At 51.1% G+C, this 22,805-nt stretch overlaps 7 protein-coding genes across 7 annotated transcripts; 5 read left to right on the top strand and 2 right to left on the bottom strand.

Moving 5' to 3' along the window:
- Positions 1 to 3,158: 3,158 nt before the first annotated feature.
- On the top strand, positions 3,159 to 6,023 carry M436DRAFT_83272 (uncharacterized protein; the record flags this gene model as incomplete). The annotated part of the gene is made up of 1 exon (XM_013570550.1): positions 3,159 to 6,023. One exon carries the CDS (start codon positions 3,159 to 3,161, stop codon positions 6,021 to 6,023), a length of 2,865 nt encoding a protein of 954 aa, XP_013426004.1.
- Positions 6,024 to 6,467: 444 nt separating this feature from the next.
- M436DRAFT_83273 (uncharacterized protein) lies at positions 6,468 to 7,469 on the top strand (the record flags this gene model as incomplete). The annotated part of the gene is made up of 1 exon (XM_013570551.1): positions 6,468 to 7,469. One exon carries the CDS (start codon positions 6,468 to 6,470, stop codon positions 7,467 to 7,469), a length of 1,002 nt encoding a protein of 333 aa, XP_013426005.1.
- Positions 7,470 to 8,478: 1,009 nt separating this feature from the next.
- Positions 8,479 to 9,684, bottom strand: M436DRAFT_50482 (uncharacterized protein; the record flags this gene model as incomplete). The annotated part of the gene is made up of 1 exon (XM_013570399.1): positions 8,479 to 9,684. One exon carries the CDS (start codon positions 9,682 to 9,684, stop codon positions 8,479 to 8,481), a length of 1,206 nt encoding a protein of 401 aa, XP_013425853.1.
- A 179-nt stretch (positions 9,685 to 9,863) lies between these two features.
- On the top strand, positions 9,864 to 10,685 carry M436DRAFT_50138 (uncharacterized protein; the record flags this gene model as incomplete). Its single annotated transcript, XM_013570338.1, has 1 exon — positions 9,864 to 10,685. One exon carries the CDS (start codon positions 9,864 to 9,866, stop codon positions 10,683 to 10,685), a length of 822 nt encoding a protein of 273 aa, XP_013425792.1.
- A 1,251-nt stretch (positions 10,686 to 11,936) lies between these two features.
- M436DRAFT_12417 (uncharacterized protein) lies at positions 11,937 to 13,310 on the top strand (the record flags this gene model as incomplete). Its single annotated transcript, XM_013570293.1, has 1 exon — positions 11,937 to 13,310. A coding segment is annotated over one exon (1,374 nt), but the record flags the coding sequence as incomplete, so codon positions are not given.
- Positions 13,311 to 14,793: 1,483 nt separating this feature from the next.
- Positions 14,794 to 17,370, top strand: M436DRAFT_50262 (alcohol oxidase p68; the record flags this gene model as incomplete). The annotated part of the gene is made up of 9 exons (XM_013570356.1): positions 14,794 to 14,846; positions 14,899 to 15,021; positions 15,075 to 15,195; positions 15,246 to 15,396; positions 15,503 to 15,846; positions 16,009 to 16,063; positions 16,119 to 16,401; positions 16,448 to 17,032; positions 17,088 to 17,370. 9 exons carry the CDS (start codon positions 14,794 to 14,796, stop codon positions 17,368 to 17,370), a joined length of 1,998 nt encoding a protein of 665 aa, XP_013425810.1.
- A 1,047-nt stretch (positions 17,371 to 18,417) lies between these two features.
- Positions 18,418 to 21,115, bottom strand: M436DRAFT_65159 (uncharacterized protein; the record flags this gene model as incomplete). The annotated part of the gene is made up of 2 exons (XM_013570475.1): positions 18,418 to 18,657; positions 18,707 to 21,115. The coding sequence occupies 2 exons, from the start codon at positions 21,113 to 21,115 to the stop codon at positions 18,418 to 18,420; spliced, it is 2,649 nt and encodes an 882-aa protein (XP_013425929.1).
- Between the last annotated feature and the right edge of the window lie 1,690 nt (positions 21,116 to 22,805).

Below are 22,805 nucleotides of genomic sequence, written 5' to 3' on the forward strand. Positions count from 1 at the left end.
GGAAATTCTCTTTTGCCCAGACTTGAGAGAATTCGGCGTCGACCCATTGGTTCCAGATGTTTAGATATGTGAGGTGGTCGCCGCCGTCTTTTATCGTGAAGCGCTCGCGTGTGGTGTCCGCTTGTGTCTTTTTGTCTTTGGGTCGGTAGAAGAGTGCAGAGGCTTCTCCTAGCATCGAGACTATGGAGAGCACTTCTTCCACGCAACCTTCCTTGTCGGCTGCGAGGATCGCTTTTGCCAGCAGAGGGTCAGTGGGGAATTCGGCCATTTGGCGCCCGACGCGTGTGAGTTCGCCTTTGTCGTTTAATGCGCCTAGAGCGTAGAGTTGTTCGAGACTGCGGATAAGCATGTCAGGAGAAGGTGGGTCGAGGAATTCAAAGTTGAGCAGGTCGTTTATGCCTAGACTTTTTAGGAGAAGGACGACAGAAGTCAGGTTCGTGCGTTGGATTTCTGGAGTGGTTGACTCGGGGAGGTCGTTGTAAAAAGCCCATTTCGTGTATAGTCTGAAGCATTTTCCGGGGCCGGTGCGGCCGGCTCTGCCTGCGCGTTGGTTGGCCGAGGCACGGGAGATGGGGACTGCAACTAAGGACTCCATGTTTGTGGCTGGGGTGTAGCGGTTTTCTTTTACGTAGCCTGGGTCGATGACATAGACGATATTGTCGATTGTGAGTGAGGTTTCGGCGATGTTGGTTGCCAGCACCACTTTTCTCACTTTTGGAGGCGTGGGTTCAAAGATGCGGTTTTGCATGTCGGTGGGCAGATTTGCGTAGATGGGGCAAATCATTAGTTCGCCTGCTGCAGCGCCCAGTTTGCGGGCAGTCTCCATCAGGGATTCGTTGGCTTGTTCGATTTCGTCTTGGCCGGTCAAGAAGACCAAGATATCGCCTGGCATGGGTTGAGACAGGTGGATTTGAAAGACTGTGGTTATGGCTGCGGAGAGGTAGTTTGCTTCTGGTTGCATGCTGTAGTTCATCTCGACGTCGAAGGTTCTGCCAGGAATGTTCATGATGGGCGCGTCGTCAAAGTAGGAAGAGAATTTCTGGGCATCCAGAGTAGCAGAGGAAATGAGGATTTTCAGATCTGGTCGTCCGCGCGCGATGTCTTTGATCAGACCAAAGAGGATGTCGGTGTGGAGGGTACGTTCGTGGGCCTCGTCGATCATCAAGGCAGAGTATTTGCCCAGGTCTGGCTCAGTCAGAAATTCGCGGAGTAACATGCCGTCAGTCATGTATTTGAGGATAGTCTTGTCACTGGTTGCGTCCTCGAATCGGATCGAGTAACCGACTTCGTTACCGACCTTGACGCCCATCTCTTCTGCCACACGAGTAGCGACCGACATGGCAGCAACTCTACGAGGTTGTGTACACCCAACCATCTTGCCATCCTTAGTCATACCGTGCTCGTGCAAATACTGTGGTAGTTGTGTAGTCTTTCCTGAACCAGTCTCTCCCACGACGATCAAAACTTGGTACTTGTCGACGGCAGCCAGGAACTCGTTTCGGTATGTGTACACGGGCAAAGTCTTTCGCTTTTCTTCGATAGTTTTTGCTTTCCTCTCAGCGGCGACCAGTTGTTGAGCGAGTTGACGTTCCTCCTGAGTTTGTTGCTGCATGCTCCCAGACATGACACGGTCGGTCATCCACTGAATCTGCTGGTCCTGATCAAACACGTATTCGTAGTCGGCTTCATTCACGCGGTCAGAGACCATAATTTGGGCTTTGGTTTTGGCGAGCTGTTCATTCTCCCATTCTTCATGTTCGGTGACGAAACGTTCTCTTCCATACTCGTCACGGTCGACGTGACGGCTGTTTAATGCGTCTGACTTTGCCTTTCTGCTCATCTTACCTTTTTCTGTGATATAATCATCAGGCAAAGCATAGCCTTCCAGATGGTCGTCGATGCGCAGACGCTCTTCAGCAATTTCCAGCGTCCTCTTGTTCTTTTCGAACTCGGCCTTCTCCTGGGCTGTGAGTAATGGATTCTCACGAAGTTCCATCTGTTCCTCGGCGACTTGTTTTCGCAGAAGGGCAAGTTCCTGGGCTTCTCTCTTCTTGAGATATTCCTGACGAGAGCGCAATCTGATATCCTCGAGTTGTGCTTTTCTCTGGTTGGGGTCATCGGCCAGGGCACGTCGAGCGGCAGAATCATGTTTGGAACGGTCCTCTACGATTTTCTTGGTACCACGTTCATCTCTCTCTTTCAGGCGCTTTTCAAATGCAATACGTTCTTTGCGATCACGCTCTTCCTCATCTTCTTCGGGTGAGGCAGACCGACGGCGTGGAGAGGCGGAACCGTCGTCCAGTCTTGCACGTTTTGAGGACGATGGACGTGGTCTCTCTTGCTCGTCCTCTTCCTCTTCGTACTCTTCATCTCCCCAGCGGTCGTCAAAATCGCCATTGTCTCGTTGTCGCAAACGTTTTGTGTGGCGGTCATGGCGATCATGGCGGTCGGAACGGTCTTTCTTTTCTTCGGTGCGATGGCGACGGCGAGTAGAGGGTGGCGGAACAGACACAGGCTGTTCGTCGTCGACGTCCATGTCAAGTAGTGCGTAGCGCTTCTTGGAGTCCTTGGCCGAGGCATCCTTGGGTCGTGACGAGGTAGAAGATTTGTCGGACTTTGGTAGACGAGCAAAGAGCTGATGGCTAAAAGTGCGCAGATCCTTGTCGTCGGCATCGATCATGGCGTGCAGTTTGTCGTGAAGCTGGTCTGGGTTCTTGACGGAGCTGGCGGTTTGGTGGACAAAGTCGACGATCATGCCCTCGGACCCGCCTACCAGCTTGATCAAATTGTCCGAGATGAATGTCCGTACGTCCATATTGAGGTAATGCAGGCCCAAAGATGCAGTCAAGGATGGTCGTGGCGCAAGAAGAGAGATGTTTCGGCGGCAAGGTGGTATAGATTCGCGAATCCCCGCCAAGCGTGCGTCACTGGGTTGTTGACTTGTTACAATTGTTGTTCAAAAGACTGGGTCATCGGGTTAGCAGTGTGTTCAGTCCATGTTACAAGCAGCATATCGACTTCAGTAACCAGGAGAGTGGAAGCTGTGATAGGGTGTCGTTGAAGTAACACCACCTTGACCAGCGCCAAGCCAGGGCATACCAGAGGTCCAGAGCGTTGTTTCCGTCCCAAAACGCGACCGTCTTTGTCGTGCATCAGCAATGTTCACTTTCACGCCGCTGCTGGGCGCCCAGTCCGAGTCGGCTGCCTCGCAGTCGCTGCTCGAGCTGGATGGAGGTGTCAAGATCCTCGTCGACGTGGGCTGGGATGAGTCTCTAGACGCCGACAAGCTCGTCCACATTGAGCAGAACGTATCCGCCATATCGCTCATCCTGCTCACCCACCCCACTCTGAACCATCTCGGCGCATTCGCTCATTGCTGCAAACACATTCCGCTCTTCTCCTCCATCCCCGTCTACGCTACCACTCCTGTCGTATCCCTCGGTCGCACTCTCATCCAGGACCTGTATGCCTCGGCTCCTCACCAAGCTTCAATTGTCCCTGCATCAGCTCTGGCCGACTCACTGTCCAACACTCAGCTCCCCGCCAACTTCTTGCTCCAACCTCCCACGGCCGATGAAATCGCTTCATACTTCTCCAAGATCAACCCTCTCAAATACTCGCAACCTCATCAGCCCATTCCCTCGCCCTTCTCCCCTCCTCTCAATGGCCTTACCATCACCGCCTACAACGCTGGTCATACTCTTGGTGGTACCATCTGGCATCTACAACATGGCCTCGAGTCTATCGTATACGCCGTTGACTGGAATCAAGCAAAAGAGAACGTCTTGTCTGGTGCTGCTTGGCTGGGAGGTGCAGGTGGAGGTGCTGAAGTCATTGAACAATTACGAAGACCCACCGCCTTGGTCTGCAGCACAAAAGGCGCTGACCGATCACATCTCTCCGGAGGTCGCAAGAAGCGCGACGATGCTCTGCTCGCCTTGATCAACCAGACTATCTCTAACGGAGGAACTGTTTTGATCCCCACAGACTCAAGTGCCCGCATGCTCGAACTGGCCTACATCCTGGAACGTCACTGGCGTCAAGGAACCAATGGTCCCAACCAAGAACTCTACAAGAACACAAAGCTAGCATTTGCCGCAAAATCCGCATCTGCCACTCTTCGATACGCCCGCAGTATGATTGAATGGATGGACGACGCTATTGCGCGTGAGATGGAGGCTGCTGTTCAAGGGAAATCTGAGAACAATCAAAAGAGCCAGACTGGCCGCGATGAAGATACCCCCTTCGACTTGAAGTATCTCAAGCTTGTTGAGAAGAAGACTCAACTACACCGCATTCTGGACTCTGGAAAGCCTGCTGTTATTCTAGCAAGTGATAAGTCTCTTGAATGGGGTTTCTCTAACGATGCCATCCGCAAGATTTGCAAGGACCCCAGGAATCTCGTTGTTCTGACAGAAAGAGCCGCCAATCCTTCTCCGGATACCAAAGGCATTGGTCGCTTCTTATGGGAATACTGGCGTCAACAGGTCGAGTCACGCGATGAAGATGCAAATGTTGTCGAGGTTGGTGGTGCAGAAACACAAGTTCGTCAACTGGATGTGGCACGCCTCGAAGGTGACGAGAACCTGCTCTATCAGCAATACCTGGCTCGAAGACGCCAGATGCACAGCACGCTGCAAGGCGACAACACACTCACAAAAGAGAATGCTGCGGAACTGGCCGACGACGCCTCCTCAAGCAGCTCCGAATCTTCCGACGAGTCTGAGAACGAGCACCAAGGAAGAGCTCTCAACATCTCTGCAACAATGACGCATAGACGCAAGGTCGGATTGACAGACGCGGAGCTTGGCATTAACGTTCTCCTACGACGCAAGAATGTTTTCGATTATGATGTGCGCAACAAGAGAGGACGTGAAAAGGTGTTCCCATATGTTGCCAAGCGCGGCCGTGCAGACGACTTTGGTGAAGTAATCAGACCGGAGGAGTATCTTCGTGCGGAAGAGAAGGACGATACAGAAGGCCAGGATGCAGCAGAAGCAAAAACAGAAACTGCTGTTGGCCAAAAACGTAAATGGGATGAAGTTGCACCGCGTGCTATTCAAAACGGACGAACTGGCAAATTCCCCGACAAGAGAAACAAGACCGATGAACAAAGTTCTGCAAATGCTAGATCGACGGACCAGGATCATGACATGAATGGAGACGCTGCCAGCGAGTCAGAAGAGTCTGATTACGAGCCTGAAGAAGCACTCCCCGAAGGACCACTCAAAGCCGTCTTCACCAAGGAATCTCTTCAACTCAACGTGAGAATAGCCTACATCGATTTCTCCGGTCTACACGAAAAGCGTGATTTGCAAATGCTCATCCCACTCATTCGACCAAGAAAGCTCATCTTGGTAGCTGGAGAAGAAGCCGAGACATTGGCACTTGCCGAAGATTGCAAAGCTTTGCTAGCATCTGGTGAAGGTAATGCCGTTGATATTCTTACCCCCATCATTGGCGAGACTGTCGATGCTAGTGTCGACACGAATGCATGGTCACTCAAACTCAGTCGAAACTTGGTCAAGAAGCTTGCCTGGCAAAATGTCAAGGGACTCGGCATTGTGGCTGTCACAGGTCGCCTTGAGGCTGTGCAAAAGATGCTCGCAGCCGCCAACAGCAATGGTGATGACGCCAGCAAGAGGAAAAAGCAGAAGATGGTTGAGGATAGCAATGATGCTCCTGATACAGTCGACGAAGCTCAAATCGAGACCGAACCTGTACTCGACGTGTTGTCCACCAACTCATCCGCCAACAACCAAATCACAACCCAACCACTACATGTTGGTGACCTTCGTCTCGCCGACTTGCGAAAGCTCATGCAAGCATCTGGTCACGCGGCAGAATTCAGGGGTGAAGGTACATTGCTGGTGGACGGTGCAGTTGTTGTCCGCAAGACTGCTAATGGCAGGATTGAGATTGAGGGTGGCAATTACATGGCATCTGCTGGGAGACGTGAAGGCGCGTTCTTTGCAGTCAGAAGGAAGGTCTACGAGGGGTTGGCCGTGATTGCTGGTGGTTGAGTGTGAAAAAGTATGTAAGATACCCACAAATTCATTATTTCCCAAATCGCTTGAGCATGGAGACACGATGGTACGCGTGCTTGGTCTCACACTTTTCTGCTGCTTCTGAGTGGTAACGAGCCTTTTGCCTCCGTAATGCTGTCGGCGCATGCCAGATCAATCACCTCTTTGAATTCTCCGTGTCACGAGACTTTCATATGTTTCGGCTATCACACCGCGCTGGCGACATTTTCACAATGATATTCCGCTTTCACAACCTTCCAGACAGCGCACTCACACCATCACACGCGCCAGTGTGGTGTATAAAGCGCCGCTCATCTCTCTCAGGAAATCGATCCTTTACCACAACATCCAACATCGACTCAGCCTGTTCGAGTAGGTATCGACTACGCAAAACACAACATCAGCGACTTCAACCCCTTTTGATCAAGACCCTTGTCCCACATGGGTCGTCCTGTTCCATACACCTGGAAACCTGAAAGCTATCGACCCGTTGCGCCTGCACCGCCTCCTCCAATGCCAGTCTTACTACCCATTCCTGTTCTGATTACTCCTTGTGTTGTCGCGCCTGCACGGGTGCCCGCGCCTTTGGAAGGAGTAAAAGTCGCTGGTTCAGACACCGCAGCAAAAGGCAAGGAAATGGTCGTGGTAGAGACGAAAATGAAAGTCAGCGGTACTTCATCAAAGACTGTGACCAAGATTGCCAGCAAGCCCGCGTCAGCAAAGGCAGAATCAAAGGCTAGCTCCAAAGTGCCATCAAAGGCACCCTCAAAGGCACCATCCAAGGTACCTTCAAGAGTTCCTTCCAAAGCACCATCTGCAGCAAAAGCACCTTCGACAGCCAAACCACCAGCAAAGCCCGCCTCGGCAGCACCTGCAAACTCCACTGCCCCATCCTCCAAAAAGTCGTCAACCCCCTGCGCCGCAAAGACATCAGCTGCGATAGTAACCGCAAAGACTATCGTGTCAGTCTCCACAGCAGTAAGCAAGAACCTCCCTTCCGTAGCTCCATCCACCGCCGTCTCCGCAGCGTCAACAAAACCCTCCGCGAGCCAAAAGGCCACAAAGACAAAAGCCCTCACAGCACCAACCCCACCATTACCCGGTATGAAACTGATGTACGCCAAACACCACACTTGTCTGCACGTCCTGCGCGCCAAAGTCTGGGAAGCGTGCTGTCCTCGTGCCAAATCTCTTGTCGCCAAAACCTTTTTTGTTCCTTGCAACACTACCGCTGCGGAACTCATGGAGCAGTTACTCGGTAAGCAAGCAGCAGAAGGCTGGGCATTGACGGAAGTTGTGGAAAAGGGAGATGGAGAGTGGTACAAGGGCGGTACCGTGGTGTGGGGGGATGCCAAAGCTGAGCAAGGGGTCAGGGGGTTGGGATGGACGGAGATGAGGGGAGGGGAGAGACCTCCTGTTTGGGTTGTTTTGCACGAGGTTTGATCATGGGGAGGAAAGATGGAGAGAGAGAGGCGCAGAGGGAGGAGAGCAAAGGGAGTTGGAAGAGAGGAAGGAGATGAGGGATTGAGTGAGGAGCGAAGTGATTGTGCTTTTGCTTTGCTTCCTTTGCTTGGAGAGAATTGCTTCTTTTGCTCTTTTGGGGAAGAATGATAATGCTTTTTGGGAGGGAATTATTGCTTTGAGGGATGATATGCACACATCACAGGAAGATGAAGGAGTCCTTGTTGCTCTTTTGCTTCTGGTTGATTTCCTTTCTTTGTTTGATACTTTTCTTTGCTGGGAACAGGCAACTGCACACTGGAGAAGATGTCAATGTTTATTTTTCTCTTGATCTTTGTGCTTTTGCTTTTCTTTCTGTTCTTCTGCTTGTACTCTGCTCTTAACACTCGGGACAATTGCACCAATGATAGCTGTACAAACGTCGATATGCAGCATAACTTATCCTTATGCTCCAACATACAAGCAAAAGACCCGACGACGAGAAAAAACGTTGATGTGAAAAGTACTTATCTTGCTTACCTTTTTTGCTCCGTGCCTTTTTCCCTCTCTTCGGAGTTTCCTTTTCGCTTGAGAAACATCATATTCGAGAACGACCAAGAGAGAAGGCACCAGGAAAGTGGGCTTTGTGGTGACCTTCTTGGTATCCTTGTGATGGCCCAGGTTTACCATGAAGTTGGAAGCAACTGTTCCCAAAAGGCACGAGCCTCAAAGGGATGTTCAAAACGAGATTGATGATTGTCAAACCTCCGGAGGAAGAGTGAGTTGTGAAGTGTTGTGATTTTAATAATGTACATGATGGAGGAGGAGGGATCCGACCAGAATCAGTAACTCCTTCTTTCGATATCTTTTGCCAGACGAATCGTTCGGCGGCGAAAAAGAAAAAAAAACAATGCTAGACGCTCGTTTTCATACAAAACAGAATGAAAGTCTGGCTAGTGCAACAATGACATGCAGAAACTAGACTATCCTAGTCAGAACAGAGGAGGTGTTGTTAGTGCTTGGCACGGGTATCCTCAAAGCTCTCAAGCACACTTTCCGTCACACTCTGAGGCTTGTCGGACGACTGTTGTGTAGAAGATTCTGAAGGAGCAGAAACCTGCTTGGGTGCCATTGCGCGGGCTTGGCTTTCGTTGACCTTGCCGTAGACGCCCATAGCGGTGGCAATCATGCTGCCAATATCTCCAACATTGCCGGGAACAACAACGCTGGTACCTTCCTTGGCCAGTTTGCCAAAGGCGTCGACGTACTTCTCGGCAACGCTGAGACTGACGGCACCTTGGGCGCTTTCCTTGCCAGAGGCGATGGAGTTTGCGACGGCATCGATACCAGCAGCGGTGGCCTTGGCCTTGAGGAGAATAGCTTCGGATTCACCAGTGGCCATGTTGATCTGCTCGGCGCGCAAGGCCTCGGAAGCGAGAATGACACTCTGCTTGCGACCTTCGGCAATGTTGATGGCACTCTGGCGTTGACCTTCTGATTCCAGAATCTCGGCACGCTTACTACGCTCGGCGGTGACCTGGCGGTGCATTGCCTCAACAACACCAGCAGGGGCGTGAATGTCGCGAATCTCATAGCGCAGACAAGTGACACCCCAGTCCTGGGCAGCCTCGTTGATGGCTTGTGTGATGTTTGTGTTCAAGGCAGCACGCTCTTTCAGGACATGGTCGAGAGAAAGTTGACCAATCTCTGAGCGCATTGTGGTTTGGGCGAGTTGTGAGATGGCGTACTCTGCATCTTCAACGCCGTAGCTGGCCTTGTAAGGATCGAAGACGCGGGTATAGAGGACACCGTCCAGCTCGAGAGTAACGTTGTCGGCGGTGATGGCGCTTTGGGAGGGAATTTCGATGGCGGCTTCTTTGAGACTCTTGACGTAGGCGATGCGATCGATCAAAGGGACGAGGACGGCGAGACCAGGCTGCAAGATGCGGCTGAACTTTCCCATGCGCTCGACAATCCATGCTGTTTGCTGAGGGACAAACTTGACGATGGTGTTGGCGGGTAATGATGAACGCTGGAAGTAGCTCGTAGGCTCGCCCGAGCCAGAAGAACGGGAGAAGAGCGAGTCGGCAGAGGGAAGAAGGCGTGGCGGTTGCGAGCTGAAGGCAGCTCTTTGGGTGAAGCGGCTGTTGGCCAGGACGGCGAGCGAGCGGCGGGATGCTGCCGGGCGTAGGGCGCCGGATCGCGCGATGAGTCCCATGGCGTTCTCAGCCATTGTGGATGTGTTTGATGTGCTGTGGTCGTAAAGTGAAGAAGCAAGCAGAGAGGCACATCATCGTCGCTGCTGTTACAATCGCCGGCGCGGGGGGCGGGTCAACAAATTCCGTCATCATCCTTCTTCCCTTTGACATTCGTTTGCTTCCAATCCAGACATCAAACATGTCGGAATACTGGAAGTCCACACCCAAGTACTGGTGCAAGTTCTGCTCCACCTACGTCCGCGATACTACGCTTGAGAAGAAATCACACGAAGCCACCCCGAAGCATCAAGCCAACATCCAGCGCTCGTTGCGCGACATCCACAAACAAACCGAACGCGAGGACCGCGAGAAGCAGCGCGCCAAAGATGAAGTCGCCAGATTGAACGGCCTGGTCTCCGGCAAACAACAGCCGACCATCTCGGTCGCCTCTGGATCGCAACCTCCTGCGCCAAAACTCAAGTCTACTGCCCCATCCGGTCCCGCGTCTGTCGCCGAGCGCAAGCGTCAGATGGAACAGCTCGCGGCTATGGGCGTCGCTATCCCGGAGGAATACCGTCGTGACATGTCTATCCAAGGAGAGTGGGCCACAGTCTCGGAACGACCTGTTTACTCTCGCCCTGTCAAATCTGGTTCTGACGATGATGAAGATGATGATAAAGCATTTGGCGTGAGGAAGCGAAAGCTCGAAGACGACGACGACAAACTGAATCTTGCCCCAAAAGCTTGGGGGTCACGTCTAAAGTCATATCCTAGTTCCAATGCCAATACCGAACATGATCTGGATGCTCTACTCTCCGGCGTCACCACAAAAAAGGAAGTCAAGTCCGAGGAAGCTGACTTGTTCAAGAAGGAGGCTGATCTCGATACTTCCGATGCCATTACTGCTGTACCAGACATTGATCAAGCTACTGCCAGCGAGTTCAAGGTCAAGATCGAATCCAAGCAAGAGCAGGAGCAGGAGGCTCCCGTCGTCTTCAAGAAGCGCAAGTCCAAACGCTGAAGAGACAAAGAACTCCTAAGCACCCAAATCACCATCTGATAAACAAACCTCTGCGTATACCAGTTACAGAGCATCGATGCCTATGCGGCTGGAGAGATACTTGGGGCAATCGCATATTGTGGGATATCTTCTAGACGGGAATGTAGTGGTCCTCGAATCAGCCTCGAGCCACAGGATCGTGCATGACCGGGTCCTGAGAGCATTCTTTGATCCGCTGTTCCATCCAGAACAGGACTCGAGGCCAGACATCCATCAGTCTTGGTTAAGTGTTCTACGGGACTTGACCAGCAGAGATTCGGTTCATCTCGCTATGTCACGAGACATACTTACAAGGACGCGCTGCCAGGATTTTACATGTCATGGAACAGTATCGACGTCAATAGCCATGCGACAGCGATCCAGCAAAAGCAACTGTCAAGATGGCGATCACAGACACGCTAAGCGGAGGCACGAAAAGGGGTCGACGGACGCAGGGGCAGGGAAGGATCATTAGTCTTCAAGCACTTTATATGAGGCAGCAGACCAAGACACATAATAATATAGACGAGCGGAATGCAGACTTTGAGATCATGTCCATTCCAAGCAATTATGAGTTGTGTTCAAAAATGCTGTCAGTCGCGCAGGTCTTGATGAATTGCGTAGATGAAACTTGATGAAACACGTAATATGGAGCTAGTAGATCAATTTAGGCACGCGTCCTTGTTATAGCGGACTGATTGTTGGCCTTGAAGACAGCAGTTGTCGATAGGCAGTCTCAAGGACTATGCAATTATCGTAAGAAAGTAGAGGAATAAATCGTAGTGTTCAAAAGAAGACACATTCGGCCGTTGGAGTGACGCTTGTTTGGCATGTCTTGTATAGGGGTTCGGGAAACGGTCTCGCATCTGGCGACGGACAAAGCAGCATAAAGACCATGGCAACCCAGATGTTCAATGGTTCACGGACAAGCGAGGCTGTCATCTGTGAGAGCCACACTGTTACACGTTGACAGCAAGTGTGGAATAGGAGAGGAAATTGTAGGGGAGGTTGCGCCATCGCTCAAGCAACGCGGCTGCATCGACTTGCGGAGATTAGTATTGCCCTTGGTGGCCGTGACCGACGACGGCATTCTGGAAAAAGGGCCTTGATCCGCATCTGGAGTGTCGCATATCTGTCTGTTCCGACTACGCGTAGCCAGCAAACACCACCGACATCGACAACCAACACAGAGCCGCTTGAATCATGGACGCGTCTTCGACATCCCCCTATCTGCGTCCGTCGTCGCCTGCACTAGATGTGTCTCCCTCGCTAGCCCTCTACCCCACTGGTTGTCCTTCGCTGGATACCCGTTCCGAACGATCAGTGTCCACGCCGTCAACAATATCTAGCAGATCAGCGTCCTCGTCTTCAGCTCGTTCAGAATCAGGCCGTCGCAAGAATGGTTATATGCGACCACAAGGTACCGCCTTCTCAGACTCTGCTCGCAATCGCGACAGTGTCATGAGTCTAGGTAGTATCGCTCACATGCAATACTACTTTGCTCGTACTGGCCTTCTCGACGGCAAAGGCGGTCAATTCGCAAAACCGAAAAAAGGCGTTAGACAACTGGATACCAATATCGCCATATACACCACATCAGAAGATGGCTTGGTTGAGAGTCCGAAAGATGCCAATGAAGAATGGTCAGAGCCTGTCATGCTGCCACCGACTGTGTCGACATACGCCTACAAAGAGCCAAATGTACAACCTCCACCAGAGCTCCCTGTGCTTCGTCGACAGCTTCGTGAAGCCTTGGATGATGCTCGGAAAGTACTACAAGAGTCGGCAGAGAATGTATCATACGATGATGCTACTCGAGAAGCAATCGTCGAGTCGGTACGCTTACCCACAATCTCCGATGAACCACCAATCGCCCAAGGCTGGCATGAGATCATGGGTCTCCACCTTCTCGATATCATAACCCTGGCTATTCGTGCCGCGAAGACCTACTACACATCACACCCTCGCCCCCAACAGCTCTATACGATTCAGTCGGAACGCAAAATTCGCGGAGACTTGTACGAAGTTCTTGATGTGCTGAAACGCGCAGCTGCTAGAGAGTTCAGAGGAGGCATCAAAGAGGAAGAAAGAGCTGGGATAAAGTCTTGGATCGACAGCATCAGCGATTTGATGTCGAAAGAGCAATCTCGCGAACAAGAAGAGCAGGACTCTCGAACAAAATCTGCATGGCGTCATGGGGACTGGGCCGGTCGGGAACGTGAAAGAGAATGGCTTTTCATGTCCTCTTTCGACACCAGCGCAGATCCTCTTCCACAGTGGACCGAATCTAGCCCCGATGCACCCTCTCCGTTCCTACAAGCTCTACAGAGCGGACTACGCTTGGTACAACTTCACAATGAGATGGTCCGTCGTTCTGAGCGTCCTTTTGGCGAGATCAAGACATTCTTCACAGACGTCGCAAAGCCATATCGATGTGCCGAAAATCTGCGTTTCTGGTCAAAAGCTGCAGAGCTTCGATGGGAGACATCGCTATCTTTCAACGTGCTCCACGTCGTACACGGCAAGGATGCAAACGCCTGGCAGCAATTTGACGAAACCGTCTTGAAGTGGTGCCGTGGAGTGCGAGAGGAGATCACTAGGGAGTGGGCAGAGTCTGAGTGATCTGCGTAACAAGAAACCCGATTTTTGAGTTCAAAAGGCTTTTTGGCGATAATGCGGTAAGGGTGCCGGGTGCCGTTGTCTTGTTTCCTTTGTCTAAACTACATTGCTTTCAAAGTCACCTCATGCCTCCAGCGAAACACTACTAGATACCCCCAGAGGCTGGCTGTTTATTTATCTTCTCTTCTGTCACTTTTCTTATCACTTTTGTCTGGACCGAAATTGGAAACACAACAGATTCATTCCCTTCCCTTCTCCAGAAAGATACTCAGTCCCTCTGAATGTGATCGAGAACTACTGCACCGAGTTGTTCGGCTCTCGTCACTGATCACTGCCGCAAACAGAGAACGGAAACAACCATTTCCGGTCTCACCACGCACACCTTGGCGCCAGGCGTTGCACATGCTGGCAAAGACGGCAAAATCCCATTCCGAGTCTGTGATATCCAAACATCAGGTGAGGTTCGCATCGGGAGTTGGTCCGAACTGCCATTGGCTCGATGTTGCTGTTTTTTTGCCAGAAACCCTGCAGCAAACCCCACATTCACCCCGCAACCTCAGTATTGGCAGGAACGAGTACGTACCTTACTTGCTCCTTCCAAGACGACTCCTTCCGTAGGCACCCCACTGTTGCCCCGCGACACTAGTCAGACCTCATTTGGGTCTGCTGTGATCGGTCGGAAGTCTCCTGGTCGAGAATGCAACAGATAATCTATCTGCTGGAGCTGCAAGGACAAGGACACTCGGATGAACATGCGCAAGCAGCTTACGAACTGCTGGTACATACTTACAGTAGAGCTCTGTAGGTCTTGTCCAACCAATCCTAACCACATACTGATCTGATCGAGCATATCGTGCGGGGAACCCTTCTACGTCTCCTGTCGCATGGTTCTCGAGGAGCTACTGCAGCTGCATCCTTGTCCAGAGACATGCTTGGACCGATCTGAGCTGGCTACTAGTATCCTCAAGGATTGAACGGTGCACGCACTTGTGGTAGTGGTAAAGCTAGCACACGAAGACCGATCCCCAACTACGCACGAGACTGAGCAGTCCATCAGGGAGGTCGAATAGCTTTGGACCTCGCACTGCTCGAGTCAGTACATATCGAAAGCTACAAGGATGCTGACCACATATTCACCTCCACTGCCGTCTTCATCCAAGCGTCTAGCTGCATCAACTCGACGATCCAGAACAAGGATACTTACATCCTCTGATCCCTCATCCCACATGCGCCTTGGTTGCTTTCTAGCCGCCCCGTTCGGAATCTGGGATTCGTGGCAATTTCCCCTCTTTGTCTCTGGCCAGTCCCATATACCCGAGTGGATTCAGGAGCAAGCGGGGTTGTGTTGCGGATGTAGGGCGCGTAGATGCTGGTAAGACCTGAGGTATATATGAGGTGTGCTGCGTGCAATGTTTGAGAACTATCAGATTTGGTTCTTTTATTCTTTTCTACCAGGAGAATCAAAGCAAAGATGACTATTCCCGACGAAGTCGATATTATCGTTACTGGAGGCGGATCATGCGGGTTAGTGTTTTTACCTATCCGATGTCACAGGTGTGTTGCTGATGATGTCCAGATGTGTTGTTGCTGGCCGTCTGGCCAACCTGGACCATAACCTCCAGGTCATGCTGATTGAGGCTGGAGAGTCTAATCTCAACAATCCTTGGGTGTACCGTCCAGGCATTTATCCCAGAAACATGTTTGTTCTTCTCATCAGATACGGCAAGGAAACATCGCTGACTGCGTGCACAGGAGACTGGACAGTAAGACAGCATCATTCTACTACTCCAGACCCTCTGAATGGCTGGGTGGTCGTCGTGCTGTGGTTCCTTGTGCTCATATCCTTGGAGGTGGATCCTCTATCAATTTCATGGTGAGTGAATGCTGACCGTGTGGTATTCGACATTGCTGATTGCAGCATAGATGTACACTCGTGCTTCGGCATCTGATTACGATGACTTCCAAGCCAAGGGCTGGACTACCAAGGAACTAATCCCTTTGATGAGAAAACATGAGACATATCAGAGAGCTTGCAACAACCGTGACATCCATGGTTTCGAGGGACCTATCAAAGGTATTCCTTCCTATCCTCCCCGTCCTTTCCTTCCTTTCACCCATCTTTTCCCACATCTTCTTCTCATCTTCCTCATCACTTATCCACGCTAATCTGACCGAAACAGTCAGCTTTGGCAACTACACCTACCCCGTCATGCAAGACTTCCTCCGCGCCGTCGAATCCCAAGGTATCCCCGTAACCGACGATCTCCAAGACCTGAAAACCGGACATGGAGCCTGTCACTGGGAGAAGTGGATCAACAGAGATACTGGACGTCGTTCTGACTCTGCTCATGCTTATATCCACAGTACTCGTGCTCATCACTCCAATTTGCATTTGGTGTGCAATACCAAGGTTGAGAAGATTATTATGGAGGGCGGCCGCGCGGTGGGCGTTAAGGTTGTGCCGACTAAGCCGTTGACTCCTGGACAGGATCAAGCAAAGGTTTACAGAGCGAGGAAGCAAATTGTAAGTTATCATGTGTTGCACGCAGGAGCGACTTCCTGGGGCTTGCCGAGGCGTACCGAAAGCCCTGCTGCTGCCCTGATGTCTCACCAAATATCGCTCCCAGTCATACCCCTATTTTTTATCTTGCATGTTAGACATTTACTGATTTGTTCTTCATTCTAGGTTGTCTCGGGCGGCACCCTCAGCTCCCCACTCATTCTGCAGCGCTCAGGCATCGGTATGTCCCCAGGCTTCAACTTCCGAGGCTTCACCCAAAACTTACCTCTATACAGGTGACCCCGAGAAACTCCGTGCTGCTGGTGTCAAGCCTCTTGTCGACCTTCCTGGTGTGGGACTGAACTTCCAGGACCATTACTTGACCTTCAGTGTCTTCAGGGCCAAGCCTGATAGCGAGTCCTTTGACGATTTCCTTCGTGGCGACCCTGTGGTCCAGAAACAGGTCTACGATCAATGGAATGTCAACGGCACAGGCCCATTGGCAACGAACGGCATCGAAGCAGGAACCAAGCTTCGCCCTACTGAAGAGGAACTTGCTCAGATGGACAGTTGGCCTTGGTATGCATTATCTTGACTATTTCAACTCTTACTGACCCTTCTGCAGCCCTGAATTCCGCTCTGGATGGGAGTCCTACTTCAAAGATAAAGAGGACAAACCACTTATCCACTATTCAGTCATTGCAGGCTGGTTCGGAGATCACACTGTGATTGCACCTGGCCGCTTCTTCACCATGTTCCATTTCTTGGAGTATCCGTTCAGTCGAGGATTCACACATATCACTTCACCTAGCGCTTACGACGCTCCTGATTTTGATGCAGGCTTCATGAATGACAAACGGGACATGGCGCCGATGGTTTGGGCCTATATCAAGTCACGCGAGACCGCTCGTCGCATGGACGCCTTCGCAGGAGAAGTCACGAGCCACCACCCGTTCTATGCCTACGATAGTCCTGCTCGAGCCATGGATATGGATCTGGCTACCACTAAAGCTTACGCAGGACCGAACCACCTTTCAGCAGGCATTCAGCACGGCAGCTGGACGATGCCGCTTGAAGCCGGTACCGCCCCTCAACCCAATTTCCTCAACAGTAACAAACAGGAGATTCGTGAGGATTTGAAGTACACCAACGAGGATATCAACCACATAATTGAGTGGACCAAACGCCACGTTGAGACGACTTGGCACAGGTAAGTCTTGCATTGTTGCAATCGTGAAATACTGTTTTCGCTGACGTCTACAAAGCTTGGGTACGTGCTCGATGGCGCCCAAGGAAGGTAACTCAATCGTTAAGCATGGCGTTTTGGATGAACGCCTGAATGTCCACGGTGTCAAGGGTCTCAAGGTTGCTGATTTGAGCATCTGTCCCGACAACGTCGGCTGCAACACCTACAGCACCGCACTTCTGATCGGAGAAAAGGCTGCCATGCTCGTGGCCGAGGACCTGGGTTACTCTGGAAGTGCTTTGGACATGAAAGTCCCAACTTATCATGCACCCAGAGAGATTGCAGGACTGTCCCGCCTGTGAGCAGGAACATTCGGGGTCTTTTTTGATGGGTGAACGGTCTTTTCTTTGACGACGATTATGATAGTTTTGCAGTTATGTGTGCGTTCATGAATTCGAAGATGTACCGTTTGGTCTTGTTTGATTGAGGTTGCTTCATGTGCGCCGTCATCAAATCGTGGAGCTATGGGCATGCACAAAGTGTTCGAGAGATGAGGCAGCTTCTACCGAGAGGTCACTGACTCTTGTGTATCTACATATCTCCATTTTTAAGGCAGCTGGACATTTTCATAACGAGACGCCTTTCATGACCTCAACGAAGAGAGACAGGGACTTACAGACTTCAATGCGTACGAGCTAACTCTCCGTCCTGATAATATATGTGCAAACGAAGTTGATCTGCTTCGTCGATAACCTTGCGATATTATCTTTCTCTCAACCTCCTCTTATTATCATGGTATATCTGGACTTGAGAGCTCGTTTAATCAGAAGTTAAATCAGTGTTTAAAGGCACAAAAAAAAGCACAACGATGGACTTGAACTTTGGACAAGGACAAAATGGAATCTTATGCAAACCCACCCATGACATGACTAGTAGCCATCTTTGTACCTCCACCTTCTCATCACCTCACTCGGGTTATTGCATGTAGGAAGGATAGAATAACTTGTAGGAGTGAGAGGCTTGTGGAGACGTATGATGGCTATCAAAGTTGAGCTACTGGTAGAACCCAATGTGCTTTCAGTACTCTTTCGATATATCATTGAGTCAGAAAACATGGGTCTGCCTCTGTGGACGTAGGAATACTTGTCACTGTTGGGAAGACGTTTCTCTCCTGATAAACTAGACGCCAATCAGGGGCTCGAATCCCTCTTTCAAGTTGCAACAACCAGAAGAGAGGAGACTGTCAAATACAAAGCATCACACAATCGCAAGTATGGAAAATACAAAAACTGCATTGCTCATCTATGCTTTTGTTGCTAACATTGCAACCTCTGGACCTTACTCATGATTCCAGCGATCATATTGACCGTTCCTCCTGTTGAATACCTTGGAACACCTCGCGCCTCTCACTAGTGCTCTGCTGGAACACTGAAGGCGACGAAGCCGGGGTCGCTGATATCAATGGTCTTGCAAATTTCCAACTCTTTGAGCTGCATGTAGATCACAGGGTAGTAGAAGTCATCTCGCAAGGCGAGAGTTTGGCTGGGCGTAAATGAGCATGGAATGCCCAACTCCCAGCAGGTGTCGCAAATTCTGCCGTCAGGATCGATAGTACATTCACAGACACTGCCACCGATAGTGTTGACGCGCTGCTATAGGTTAGCAATTGACTTGACACACGTTCAGAAAGAATCTTACGTCTTTCAGCTCCGGTGACATATACTTGTGGAGTGTGTTTTGCTTCGTGCACGCACATCCGTCGCACACCTTTCTCTGCATGCCCGTCACCTTTGTGCCGACAGGTTGAGCGACATTCTGGAAGCCGTGAGCCTCCATCTCCGCCTTGAGCGTGTTGATGGACTTCAGCTGGGGTGCTGCAACCCGAGTGATCGGTTTGGATGGATAGCTAGCCGTGACTGTCTGACTGAGGTGATCGAATCTGAGCTCAACCAGACGAGCAGTCTGGTTGAAGTGCATCCACGAGGGCCTGTTGTCTACCATCTGCTGTTTGAAGAAGTAGAGCATGTTGAAACCCATGTCATACCACCCTTGTTCGCCGCGGCCATCGAGGCTCGCGTCGACGGTCGACTTTTGGTTGACCTGTAGATACATCTGCTTCCATTGGTCCTTGACCTGCCAGGTGATCTTGAGGCCGAGAGTGTTAATCTCTTCCGCTCCTGTAAAGGGAACAATGTCTGGAATGCGAAAGTACGGGGCGGGGTGAGCGACACCGCGCTTCATTCGCTCCCAAGAAGCATAAATCTTGGTCACTCCCTTGGCTTTGAACTCGTCTTTGATATGCTTTGAGAGCTCAATGGTCCACCTCTTGTGTTTTCCTTGATGATCATAGATGCCGATCTCGAACGCGATGCCCGTCTTGTTGGTGAAAGAAATCGAACCTCGAGTGTAGATGTACCTATCTCCAGCGTTAAGGACGACGTACAGCACCTTTTGATACATCTTTGTCTCCAGCAGTGGACAATTGTAATTGAGGCCATCGAGGGCGCCAAAGCTGTCGCGAAGAACTCCACCAGGCCAGTTGTTCTTCTCTGCGACCTGCACAGAAACCTTGTGCATGATGAAAGCATCCGTCTTGACAAGTGCAGCGGCCGCTGTGTCCGCCATGAAGTTGGTAGCCTTTGGACCAAACTCATTCTCATCTGCTATCAGCTTACCACGCCAGCTCTGGAGCAAGCACATCATGGCCTGCTCTCCGTAGGTGAGAAGATTAGCGTAGTTAGGGTCAGCCGGGTCGAAACTCATCATCATGACCATATCTCGCTGGCGAGCTTCGCGGATAGTAATGTGATGTGTAGAATAGTAGCCCTGGTCTTCTTTGCGGAATGGCGTGGAATTGTAGCTTGATAGTCTCACACCCCACTTGCTGGCCTTTCCCACGTAGAGAATCCAGACGTCCTGACCGTTGTGTTTGCTCTTGTGGTATTTGGAAGCACTAATGAACCTGGTGTATATGCGTCCATAAATACCACCAGAATCATTCATGCCAAGTTCGCAATCATCAGCGTTGCCAAGAAGATCCTCAATGGTGAAGTTGGGGTTTTGGAAGAACTCCGTGAGATGAGCCCGATTGATACCTTCAGCAAGTCGGTGCGCAATCTTGTACCGATCCGAGGCGTTTGTCATCTCATCGAGAATCCAGGTGGGGAGGCCAAGAGCCGTGGATTCACGAAGTACGCCTGTGTAGAAGTCGAAGAAGTAATTGGTGAGAGGAAACTGTGATGTAGTCGCAGGCCCAAAGGTGGAAAAGGAGATCCGAGTAACGGCGATACCGAAACGGACGCTCATGTCGCCATACTTTGCTGTGCCAACCTTCAGAGAGTCTAGCTCGAACCAGCCGCAAACCGTGTTTCCGTAAGAATCCGTGCGGTCTGGTATCAAAACTTGAGCCAACCACATAGGGTTGTCCACCTTCTGTATGAGTCCTTCATCGCCGGGATAGATGTACAGCCTCTCCTTCCTGGGGTTGCGGTCGAGGCGAGGAGTGCACCAGTCTTCCTTGATGACCGTGCACGCGAACCCGACGGTGTTCTCTTCAGTCTCGGGCATCATCTTGAGGTTCGAGGCCTTCATCCAGAACTCAAACGCCTTACCACCCTTGATTCCTGAGATTGAGACTGTCTCATTCGAAAGGTCTTGTTCATCGATGCAACAGGTTCTGCCTTTTGGAAGTAGGTCTGCGCGGTAATCGCCAGGAGGAAATCCGAACAACATGCGCGCACGACCACCAATCGCAGCAGGGGCCAGAGGGTCAAGCAAATCGTCGTCGGCGCCGTCGTATGACATGAAAGCGGTATGACGGCCATCATACTGACTGGAAATGTTTCTGGAGGGCTTCTTGGCCCGCAGAACGTAAGTTCTCAAGACGATGCCCAAGGCGGGTGAAGGGCGACGTCCAAGGAACTGCTTCTGTGCACCTTTAGGCTCGCTCCAGTCGTTACAGTCTCCAAGATCGAGATTCGAGACATCTTGACGGACTTGTTTCTGTCCATATCGGTAGACGCGACCAGGGCGACGCTTTGAGCGGTATTTGGAGGGATGGTGCGACGCGCGGGCGCGGACTTGATGCTGAGTCGCGACCTCGAACATTGTCGCTCTTGATGTCGTTTGTGCTGGGTGTGGTTGGAGTTTGTATCTGTGCGTTGTGGGTAAGGTCGTGTCGGCGGATAGGTTGGATTGAAGGAAGTCTTGACGAAGGAGGCAAGTATGGAGAAAGGGTTGGATGGATGAAGTAAGAGAGTTCAGTAGGCGGTTTTTAAGGTGCAGCGAGAACTTCGAGAGTTGGCGCGCGTGTGAGTGGAAGCAAGGTTGTGTGAAACAGACTGGTATTGTTGTCTTGCACATAGAATTCTGTCAATAGTCCAGACATTTCCGGCACAACATGGCAATGAACGTGCCGGAAATTCTCGCAGTGAACTCGGGCTAGGCAACCATGTGCAAGCATGGCTATCGGTGGTGTTTGCTATCAGTCAAGAAGCGCGGAGTGAAACTGATCCATGCCCGCGCAAACACCGTCACTTTGTACTGGACGGTCTCACCTTAGTTCGATCAAAGGAATGAAATGGAAGGAAGCTCGATACTTGCTTGTTCCCAGCTCAGGTCCATTGCTTGCCAACCATCTATACTACCTTACATGAGTTGAAACCATTATTCTCATCTCCTTTGTATAGCCCAGATCTGCTTCCTTCTATGTAATATGCAATCTATTGTCCTTGGCTCATGTTGACCAGACATTCATGCATAGATCCCGAATAAGCATCTTCTCTACATCTCAACAGGTGAGTAAGAGCCCTTGAACAAGATCTGAGAGATTTGTATGGACTGACAAAGAGACGCAGGCTTCCAGTATTTGCAGAAAACTTTGGTGCTGATGACGAAATCTACAACTGTGCTTGGGAGTGCTGCACGAGTAGGGATGCTGGAACCAAATCGGCAGAGATGCGCTGAATGACAGCATATGGGAAGATTGCTGAGAGTCTGGCTGGACGCAGCAATGAAGCGAAGCTGTGAGTGGTGAAGTGATAAAGCCGTAGATGTTGAAGTCATAAAGCCGTAGATGTTGAAGTGATAAAGTCGTAAATAGTAAAGTAATAAAGCCGTAAATGGTGAACGCGTGGATGGTGAAGTGGTGAAGCCGTAGATGGTAAAGTGGCGAAGCCGTAGATGGTGAAGTGACAAGGATGTAGATCGTGAATTCATAAAGCCGTAAACGGTAAAGTGACAAAGTTGTAGATAGTGAAGCCGTGCTGCGGTGATGAGGCTATGATCGCATTCTGCTGGCTGCTGGGGCTCAGTGTCGATGCTTTCTTCTTCGAAATGGTGTCAAACGTGTCTACGAGGATGTGTGTCGCCGCGCGTGTCCAACCGAATTGCAAGCAACCAGGTCAGTGCACTCCCGATGGTCGCGGATAGCATCCTTCGAAAGCGGTTTTCGAGCGGTCCTGGGCCTTCTGATATCGACTCGACTGTGATAAAACATCATGGGTGTGGTCACATTGATCTCCTGCATGAGGTCAATATGTGCCAAGAGTTGGTGATGGAGGCGCACTGACCATGTCGTGGCTCAGAAGCCGAGAAGCGAGCGCCGAAACCAAATCTCCTTCTTCTTTCCCAGCTTGCTTACGGTCAGCTTCAGCGCTATAATGTCGAGGCGAGGAGTCCTCTGCAGGCAGAGCGTAGATAACGTCCGCGATGCTGGGCGTGCTGGAGAAGACTCTTCTGCAGGCAGAGCGTAGATAACGTCCGCGATGCTGGGCGTGCTGGAGAAGACTCTTCTGCA

The sequence above is a fragment of the Aureobasidium namibiae genome (assembly GCF_000721765.1).
Source record: "Aureobasidium namibiae CBS 147.97 unplaced genomic scaffold scaffold_12, whole genome shotgun sequence".
Classification (NCBI taxonomy): Eukaryota; Fungi; Ascomycota; class Dothideomycetes; order Dothideales; family Saccotheciaceae; genus Aureobasidium; species Aureobasidium namibiae.